The sequence below is a fragment of the Chenopodium quinoa genome, unplaced genomic scaffold (genome assembly GCF_001683475.1).
Source record: "Chenopodium quinoa cultivar QQ74 unplaced genomic scaffold, ASM168347v1, whole genome shotgun sequence".
In the NCBI taxonomy this organism is placed as follows: domain Eukaryota; kingdom Viridiplantae; phylum Streptophyta; class Magnoliopsida; order Caryophyllales; family Amaranthaceae; genus Chenopodium; species Chenopodium quinoa.
Genome location: NW_018743217.1, coordinates 421,418 through 432,640, shown reverse-complemented (window position 1 = coordinate 432,640; position 11,223 = coordinate 421,418). Strand labels below are relative to the sequence as shown.

Genomic DNA, 11,223 nt, shown 5'->3' with positions numbered 1-11,223 from the left:
CTTGAGGGTGTATGCCAACGGGCGGCTCCGCGAGTTCGTGATGAAATCGAACTCGACTCCATGGTTTGTGTGGATTTAAAGACTCGGATGAACCCTTGTTGCCATGAGCGTTTTTGGGTCGATAGAGCTTAAATTCCCCGGGGCTAAGACGCATGTAGAACACATACGTTTGTTCAGAAAAATTGAAGGAAGTCGACTATGAGAAAAGAAAATAGGTCACCGGACTGATTTTAGGACTGCCGTGACACGGCAGTCAGAAAATCTGACTGGTGCCCTGTTTGCTTTTGCGCGCAACCAAGTTATCCAATTTTTCCTACGGGACAGACCTGAATGCGACGTTAAAACGTCTATGCGGATGCAAAAATGCCAAATTAATCACAGGAATATTTTTTCAAGAATCTTTCAAGTCTCATCCACTCATCTTAATTAAATACCGATCACTCAAATCGATAAATAATTAAGAATCCTCCCCAGTGAAGTCGCCAAATTGTAGGCGTCGTTTGAAGTGCGCCTACGTTAAAGCATGTGGTGAATATGCTTGGCACTCATAGGAAGTGGGAATTGACATTACGATTAGGGACAACGATTAGGGACAAATAAAGTAGGGAGCCGCCAACAAGTTTTTAAGGAACTTGTAAACCGTTCACGGATCATAAAAGGCAACCACGATTAAGGGACAACGATAGGCAACAACGATTGACCCGTGAAAGTTACACCCCATTCATAATCCATGAGATTACTAACTCCATATGGTTCGGAACCACGAAAGGAGGATCGGGGATGATGGTACGAAGTGAGTCATGGAGTCACATTCGCCCGTATTGGCCTTTACTCGATTCTTATATTGAAAAGCATTCCTATGATCTCAAAGGCATACAAACAATAATTCAATTCGCTCCAAAGTATTATTTAACTAAACTGGTTTAAAATTAATGCACACATAATTCTAAAATATGGTGATCACTTGAATTAACAATAAGATTAAAAAGGAACCTAAACCGGCTGTCCAAATTATCTTATTAGGCGTGATTTTCAATTACATATTTCCTTTAAACATGCAATATGGTGATCATTAAAAAATACAATAGAATAAACATTAATATTAAAACCAATTTAATTAGGATTCCAACAACATAAAATCGTTAGAAAAATAATAAAAACAAAAGGAGCATGATCCTTACTTTGATTATGTTTGTTTGCAACTACAAAATAATAAACGAGTTAGTAACTTCAAGGAAATAATAAAACGATGGTTAAATTAAAATAAATAAAATAAAGTTGATTTTGGGACCAAACCCTCAAACAGTTCTACCGTTAGACGGTAAAATTTCCCGTGTCACGGGAAGTCCCACCGTCAGACGGGAAGGGTTCCCGTGACACGGTCAGATTGTACCGTGACACGGTCACTTCCAGTCTATTTTTCCGTCTAAATTCATTTTTAACCCTAATTTCTTTCGGCTTTTTAAGTGTCGATTGATAATTTCGGACTTTTTTCTGACTTTTATTATTCGGGCTAAAATAAGAAAATAATAAAATAAAATGTTTGGGCCAAAAATAAATAATAAAATAATAAAATAAAAAGGTTTGGGCTTAAAATTAATTAATAAGCTTGAGCTAAAATTAAAACTATGCTTTTACCAAACATCAAGACTAATCCATGGACCTTTCAAAGGTATGAATATAATAAAATACGATTTTTTAAGCACTCTCGGGATTAAATACTAAACCCGACCAATAGTGGCGATGAAAGGTTATTTATCATCGGGTTTGGTTTTGGGGAGACATTTTTAGGTGTCTACAGCAATGCTTGCATAATATGCCATGTGTTTCAAATTTACGGCAATCGCAGCTCACGTCCTTCACATCAATAAAAAAAACTTCACACAATATAATCTCCGATAATCAGTGATTACTTCTTTACTTGATCCTTCAGGTACGATCCACACCCTATCCTCAAGCACATATTCAGTCAACGTGTCCGAAATTTTCTTGGTCTCTAATACGTAACTATAACCCATCCTTGCACATTCTGTCTGAACCTCTTAAAATTTATTGTCTGTGTAATCTTCTAGAACAACTTCTCAACTCTGAAACCACTAACCAACCTTCTCAAATACTTACCACATCTAGCATCACGCACCCGCTTCTTCAACGCTCTTGAGTATTTCACGGGGAACTCATGCAACTTTGTATGCCTGTTTACAAACCCATCAAAGAAACGGTTGATGCTTTGGTGGTTTTCATACCAGCCCAGAAAAACTCTTTCATGTAGGCCGGAACCCACATGTGACTCTCTTTGTGTAAACTAAGCAGCCAATCATCATCTTCAAGCTCATACTCAGACAACATTTCAGCCCAACGACGGTGGAACTCTTGCGGGGTAAAACTCTCATATACAACCTTCTTGATCACATTTTTAAATTCAGGGTACCTGAAAATTACATTTAACAAAAATAAGATACAAATGAAAGGTACACAGGGGCAGCACAAGACACAACGAACAACAAGCTAAGCATTTCAGGAGAGACTGACCAAAAATTAAGCAAAATTAAGCAATTACAGAGGTAAACCATCATGCTATCAATACTCAAATCAACTTTATCCGTTTCTCAAAATCCATTCCTCAAAATAACCACAAACTATTCTTCAACATATATAAGATATTCTTTTACAATATGAACAGGTACACATATTACAAAAAACATTAGGACGTCAAAAAACAACAAATTTTCATTATCCCACAACTAATTGACAAACAGATACCATTAACAAATTCAGCCAACACGCAAATTAAGTACTACCAGGGTGGGGCATGAACAACTGCAAGTTAAGCATGAACAACTGCAAATCAATAACATTTAAGCACATGAAAAAGGGTGGGGTAGACATTAAAATAAGTCAAACAGGGCAGATATAACAGGCCTCACCGTGCTCGCTTGCCTAGTTTATCGGGTATCTTGCTCAAAATATGCCAAATGCACCACCGATGCCTAGTATGTGGCATTATTTCAGCTAGAGGGCGCCGCATGGCAGCTGCTTGGTCTGTTAGAATGGCCTCGGGAGCACGATTGTTCATACAATATAACCACTGCCGAAAAATCCATGAAAATGTGTCACAGTCTTCATGCGACACTAATGCACATCCAAGCAACAAGGACTGCCCATGATGGTTTACCCCCACAAAATTCGTACTCATTTGTCAAGTACGTTGCATCAAAACATACTACGTCACCAAAGTCCTCATAGGCTACCCTACTCCGGGCATCCACCTAAAGGACATCCTTCAGCCGGCCAACGTTGTCCAAGCGTTGAACATAAAAAAAAATTAGAATTCCCAGATTGCAGTTTTTGAAAATAATCCATCATAGACACCGCATCCCCGCCAACCATTTTCAACCGCCTCGCTTTATAAACCTCATGTTCTAAGTCTTTCACAGTCAGCTTCAAATTCCCATTACACTCCGCGTCCATACACCCATGAATCTGAGAGATAGGAACACCTTCCTCATAGTAACCAAACAGCTTCCTCTTCACATTAGACGTCAATTCCCTCATATGATACTCCTTCACAAGCTTTGCCTTGCGTGGAGTTGGATCATGACCAGAATGCTCTAACTCCACTGTCTTCAATTCCCAATCACCATCTCGATTCAAACTAACGTATACTTTAGCTTTGCATAGACATTTCTTCGAAGTCCTCTTCCCTTTACGCACTTCATCATCACATACTTCCCCACCAACAGATGTTGCTGGTCCAGCAATTTCCATGGCTTTTGCCCTCTTCTTCGCCTCCCTTCCTGCCCTCATGTCAGGTCTCCCCCAACACTCGCACCTCCATGTTGTCGCAATTCTCTTCTTTTTATCAGTCTTGGAGTTAACTCCCTGCACCCTTGTCACTTCGAATCCCTGTTGCTCAGCATAATCCTTGTAATATGCTTCAACGGCTTGCCAAGTTTTGAACACCATACCCTCTCTAGGAGGGTCAACAACTGTAACAACAGTTACCTGATTGTTTGCAACAACAGTATGTGTGGTCTCCACAGTCTTCTTGGGAGTAAAGTATCGATAACCCTCAATTTCTGTCTCACCTATGTCAGCATCACCTTTCTCCTCCACATTTTCTATCTCAAACCCAAAACAACTTTGTCCTCCAGAGGTGCATAAGTTATCCTCAATTACTATTTCATCTAGGCCACCATTGCAATCTCCTTCTACATTTTCACAACTATCCTCAATAATTTGTTCTGATAAATTATCAATTTCCATGAACGTACCAGCACTGATTTCTGAATAAAAAAAAGTTCAGACATATAAAGTCAAAATATGCACTATGTCCACTGCATTTACTTGTTTTAGCAATATATAAGTGCAGATAACAATATAATATCTGGTCAGATAATGGTGGGAATTACTCAACCAGCAATAAAATTTTTGAATTACCAAACACCAGAAATATAATCCAATTCAATAATTCAATCTGATACATGTTTATGATAAAATTCGACTACATTGTTTTCAGTAATTACAAACACACAATTCGACTCATATTATTTAACTACAATATTTTCAACACCAACAATTTTAATAAACTTTTGACAACTGTAATTAATTAAAAACTAGTACGACGACTATAATTATAAACAAGTACGATCGTAATTGTAAACAAAATCACAAAAAACCCTAACCTTCATATATACGCCGAGCGCAGGATCTACAATATTTTCAAGTGAAAATTTGTACTCCTTCCCTTAGATGACGAACCCTACAAACCCCTTCTGCTGTACAACATCTTCTCTTTCTCGATTGTGTGTTTTTTTTTCTATTTCTGGCTTTTTTTTTTTTTTCCTTCCTGGTCGAATCTGAACTCTGAACCACGAAATTGGGAAGAACACACTTGAGAGATTTACTGACCATAGTAACTTTGGAGTAACAAACGTTAACTTCAACGGATGTCAAAGTTAGAAAAAATTGACGGAGATTTTGCCTAGGAGTTCACTCCGTCTTCCCAAAGTCCATATCAGCAAAGTTAGTGTTTATCACAGTCAGCAATAATTAATATTAGTTTACACTTTTCAAGGCACAAATATTACAGAACTGCCACTAGAGAAACAGAAATTGTTTCTCAATAAGAGTTACTAGGGGACGCCCTTAATTATTATTGTAGAGATTGAAGGATTAACATAGAATAATTATTCTTCAACAACCCACCCCAATTATGTGTTTCATATTATTTGCAATTTTGAAAAATTTAATATCTCACATATAATATTTCAAAGTTGCAAATAATATGAAACGGAGAGAATAACTAATTTCTTCATTCTTGGCTTATCTATTTTCGACTTAATCACTAACACGTTACACATTACTGCCTAACATGTTGGATAAAAGAAGTAACGTTCAAAAATGAAGACCCACCCTTTTCTACTGCCTTTTTAGCTTTCTCCCCAAGTTCTTTTGCTCTTTTTCTTATATCTTGTCCTTTCTCCCCTTCATCCATAAGTTGGTTTATTGCATTTTTCACACTATCTCTCATTACATAAACCCCATCATTTTGCTCCTCTCCCCATTGCATGGTGACCTCAACCCCTATTCTAACCCCAATTTTAAGCACTTGAACAATTAACTTCTCATTATAAAATTGTTCAGCAAACATTGGCCAAGTAATCATAGGCACACCCGCACTTACCCCTTCTAATGTCGAGTTCCATCCACAATGTGTTAAAAACCCTCCAGTTGCAGGATGGGATAATATCAACACTTGAGGCGCCCACCCTTTGATTATTAGTCCTTTTCCTTTAACCCTATGTTCAAAGTTCTCATTCATTATCCACTTCACTATTTCTTCATTGTAATCAACATCTCTAATTATCCAAATGAATGGACAATTTGATGCTTCTAAGCCCTTGCCAAGCTCAATCAATTGCTTAGGCCGTAAATGACATAGGCTGCCAAAACAAACGTATATAACTGAATTTGATTTCATGGAGTCAAGCCATCTTAAGCAATAATGTTCGTCGACTGTGGCCGTTTTCCCATTGTTTTCATCCTGCATCAATAACACCAACTGTAATTTAATGGTATTTTCTTACATTTATAACCTAATTTTGGAGAAATGCAACCTTTGAATTGAAATTTACAAAATGATGAAGATTTCTATTTTTTTTTTTTTTTTTAACCACACATGGTTGCACACATCATGTACCAATCAAATTATTTTTTAATTACAATGTGAGAAATTCCACAATTTGCATTAATTGCACATCTTATATTATTATTATTATGAGAAATTTGTAAAAAGTACCTTTTAAGTGAAAGTTGTGCAAAATGAGCTTTTTAAGTTATATTTTGATTTTAGGGGGTACTTGGGTGAGTTTTTTGGGTGGTAAACGGCAGAGCTCTGGCTTTAACTTTCACGTGAATTAAACCATTTTATTTTTTCCTTTTTAAACTCACGTGAGTAACACGTGAAAGTCAACACTAGCGTTTCGATGTTGACCACCCGGAAAACTCACCCAAGTACCCCTAAAAAAATACAACTTATAAGGTTTTTTTCACAACTTTTCATTTAAAATGTCTTTTTACAAAAAGTCAACCACATAAAAGATCATTTTTCACAAATTCATTTTGATAAATCTGTAAAAAATTTAAATTTTGAAAATTTATATATCTATATATAGATGAATCTATTTTAAGATCTCATATGATTATATTTTTCCAAACATATTAATCACAAAAATCACGTGTATGTGTGAATTATAAATAGTCAAATTCCAAACGTTGTGATTAAAAAGAATAGGTTAGTACCATTTTGTTGCAAAGAGAAAGAGGGCCAACACAAAAGACATTCCTCATCACCGCCTTTTCATATGACTTCACATACTCAAACTCAAGCTCTTCAAATGTGTTCACCAACAACCCTTCCGCGGATGAACAAGCTTGCGTAAATTGATCGCGAATGTCTTTCATGTCAACACCATCATCAATTTGTGGACTACACCTCCTCATCATCTTAGGCAATTGAGCATAAGTGAACTTTATTTTATCCGGGACATCTGGCACCAAAAACGGTTCATTATCATGTTTTGTATTTTCATGCACATTATGAAGCATCATATTGTGAGAACACAAGAGAGTGAAGCAAGAAATACTTTGGTAAGCAAACCTAGGAACATTAAATTTATGTGCTACATCACTTGTCCAAGGAAGACTAGAAATTATACAACTAGGTTTTGGATTCATTCTTTCAAGGTAATTTTCAAGTGGTGCTTGTAATAAAGAACTTGCTACAAGAAACTTTGTTTGCAAATTAGGAGAAGGGAGACTATCAAGGTTCTCACATCCTTCCGGTAGTCCGGCCTTGTTGCACGGAAAAGGAAGTGGCACGAGTTGGATGCAAAGGCCGGAGCTTATGGCTCGATCGATGGTAGCTTGGTAACGAAGGGCGTTACGTGGTGTAGTGATTATGGTAACAATAAGGCCTCTTTGAGCTAAGAGCTTAGATAGGTCTATCATGGGAATTAGATGGCTTTGTGACATTAAAGGGATAACTATGACATGTGGTTCGATTTCGATTTTCGATGCCATGGACTTACAAATTGGAGAGGGAGAGCTAAAGAAAGGGAAAGTGATTTTGCTAGAGCTCAGAAAATGGAATATTGAGCTTAGAATTGGATGGCTAAGTGTAGTGTAAGGTGAGGTATATATATATGTGTAGTATAATTATGGGGAGTTGGAGACTCCTTATATGATTGGTAGTGTGCAAAATAAATAATGCTCACGTCCAAAGTTAAATTATGTAATTGCACATAATTAAGCATCACTAATTGGTTGTGCTTGCAGATATCGATCTTCTAGCATTTTGGCATTACATGGTTGGAAAGGAGTGGTTTTCTTCAAATTTATTATTTAATAATTTTTATTTTTGTGGAAATATTATTGTACTATATTGATAAAAAAAAATTTGGTTAATTAATTACTATTTTTTTTCTTATATGGTCCATCCACTATAATTATATGTGATAAAATATTTTTTGTCAAAGGTTGTGAATTGCAAATTAAACATTATACTTTGTGACAGATTTTGACCGAATATATTTTAGGGATTATAATTTGAAACCCTCTAACATCTCGCTCAAAAATAATCATTGTACCAATAATTTTTTTTTTTTTTGTTTCTAATTGTCAACCAACATTTTAAAGTTAAATGAGGTTATTTAAAGTTAAATAACTAATTAATCAAATAATTTACATGGACCGGGACTCCGACTAACCCTAGTGGATGGTCCTCCTCTGTGTAAAGCTATAATAATTTTTATAAGTAATTAATATACAATTTGGTTTAATTTCCTTTAAACATTCTCAAAGTATAAAACACTACATATTATTGCTTGCACTTGTTTCTTAGCTAGCCTCTGTCAATCTAATTTTCACTTATTTTTCCTAAAACAATTGATAATAAATTTAAATAAGTTTATTTCAAGATATATATGTTTTACAATATATATTAGCTATGTTCTGTAAAAGAATAGATAAAAGTTCTAATTCTAATTCACATCTTTAAAAAGTTTATAATATGTTGAGTTCAAGGAATGTGTACAAGATGTGCATATAGTATTCGGTGATCTTGTGTTAATGCATCAATATCTTTTGCGATCAATTTAGCGCGGGGAGAAAAGTAGCTTTAAATATAAGAAGACAAAACATATGTGATGCTTTATAAATTATCTTAATCAACCACTAATTAAGTGATTAGGTTGGATCTATACACAACCCTATAACCCTACACTAGTATACTACCATGAGGCGTGATCTAGATAGGTTTAAGTAATAAGCTAGTCAAATAACTAGTTAAATCAAGGAATACAAAATAAAGATGCTTAATAATACTTCTTCTAATCCATATTAAATGTAACATAGTACTTTGACATGTAACATAAAGAAGATATGTAAAGGTGTAAATGATCAAATTATATTGAAAAAAATATGTATATAATTTTAACACTGGCCTAGTAACGTATAATTTCCATCTTGATTATGCTTCAATCATTTTGATTATGCACGTCTTATATACATTTGATGTCGATCAATCAACTAGGGAAATCTTTGTATATATTGAGCTTGCTATTTTGCATGTCAAAGGTCTTGAGTTCAAATCTTTGCATGCTTTATTATTTCTACATTTTTTTTTAATTAATAAGCAAGTTTAGGAGACCCTATTATGATATCCTTGGTTCAAATTCAAGAAAGCCTTGTAATACAATAGGCATATATAAGACGTGCACAAGAATGTTTACTACAAACCTTTTATTACGATCTAGCTTATTGTATATAACATGATTCCAAAAAAATTTACATGTGCATGAGAAGTCTATGATTAATGTCATAATATACTTTCTTTTATTGTCCTTTGATTTGTTGAGGACAGTATAATAAATGAATTAGGTGGTGCCATTAGTAACAGCATACGATTATTAGGCTTAGAGAAGAGACTTTCACCAATTGGTAGTAGTGAGGGGTCAAGATAGAAAAGGTGGTGAGTGTAAAGGAGTTCTATATCGACCAATGAAATTAGTCATTTTACACACCATTTTAGTGATACAATATAATTATTGATCCAAACATTATTATTCTTATATATATATATATATTATATATCGAATACTATGTATACATCTGTATGTCATTGTTATATTAAGAAAAAGTAATTTCGATCAATATAATTTTTTATTTTATTTTATTTTTATTTAGAGAGCCATTACAAAGACGAGTGATGAGAATCAATGACGGGATCACCTGGAACCGGGAGGGAGCTCTAACCACTTAAGCTATCCCTCACTCACAATTTGTTTGGTGGGATATAAAGTTTTCTTTATTAATTGAAAATTTGATTTTTCAATGTCTTTGTTTAACATATGTTGGAACTTCAATTCATTCTTCTTACTTAACTAGGTATCATAACTTTCACATCTAAATTATATATGTTAATTAAATGTAAATAAAAAAGTAATGTACAATATATCGACAAGAAAAGATAAGATAACGATAGATACAACCGTACAAGGGAGGATAAAGGTATTGTATTATGAGGGATGGAGATTGAAAGAAATAAAATGTAAGGAGCGCTTTGTTCCCACTACGATATGGGTTGGAATTATAAATGAAAATTTAATGTTATAATGAAATTGGAACTTGATTTTTTATACCACGTGTTTGTTTCAATTCTAGAGTAGTATTATTTGTTCTATTCAATTCCTGGAAGAAGTGTTGGTATGAGCAAAACTCATCTCTCCCTTCCCACAGCTCTATATTTCTAATCTCATACCTAAAAGGTTTGAGATGTTGGTTTAAGATTCTAAAAATCGCATGGGGTTATATTAAACCATTTTAAACCCATATTTTGTACCTATATCTAAAATAATTTTTTTTTTTTAAAAAAACAAGGAAAAAAAAATACCAAGTAGATTATTCCGACTTCAAAAAAATTTCCTCTTGATTTATTAAATTTTATAATATTGATATTCTTCCCAGTTGTTAAGAAATATTAAGGTAATATTAAAATGTCCTAAAAGTACAATTATATATAAATATAAAGAAATTATAAAGTTCCAAAAGTACCAAGTAATGGTTTCATGATACATGCTCCCATGCCTCCAACCAGCCCCTTAGTTCCCCATCACAACAATCTTTAAGAGTGTTAAGACATTTTAAAAAGTCATTCTATGAAATAGTGCAAAGAAAATATTTTTATTAACATTATTATAATTAATCAGGTTTTTATAATAAGTTATTATAACTAATGTACGTACAAGGTATATGCTTTACAATTGCAAGGGACATAATTAGTATTTTTAGTGTAAATGAATTTGTCTTGTAGCTGCTTCTTAAGTAAGTTATTCCATTTAGGGTTATCAAACCCTACAATTAGGGGTATAGGGTACAGTCAAATGTCCATTGACATTGATGCATGTGTCCCTTTTGGGAGCAGAGCATCTACTTAATTTTATGCCTTGATTCACAAAATATTTAATTAATTTTATGATTAATTAGTGGAGAACCCAACCCTAAAGCTATATGTATAGCTAATTAGCTTCATTAGTTATATTATGACAATGGATTTGTTGATACACATCATTAGGTTTTTCTTTTTTAATGTTGGAATAATTATAGATGTGGTTTTAGTGGTGTCAGATTCAATATTGTTTCAGATCTCTAAATTCAAAGACC

At 34.2% G+C, this 11,223-nt stretch overlaps 1 protein-coding gene across 1 annotated transcript; it reads right to left on the bottom strand.

Moving 5' to 3' along the window:
• Positions 1 to 1,727: 1,727 nt before the first annotated feature.
• LOC110734687 (UDP-glycosyltransferase 73C3-like) lies at positions 1,728 to 7,792 on the bottom strand. Its single transcript, XM_021914828.1, has 4 exons — positions 6,805 to 7,792; positions 4,686 to 6,046; positions 2,928 to 4,286; positions 1,728 to 2,431 (listed from the first exon to the last, which is right to left on the bottom strand). The coding sequence occupies exons 1-2, from the start codon at positions 7,582 to 7,584 to the stop codon at positions 5,363 to 5,365; spliced, it is 1,464 nt and encodes a 487-aa protein (XP_021770520.1). The 5' UTR covers positions 7,585 to 7,792; the 3' UTR covers positions 1,728 to 2,431; positions 2,928 to 4,286; positions 4,686 to 5,362.
• Positions 7,793 to 11,223: the final 3,431 nt, after the last annotated feature.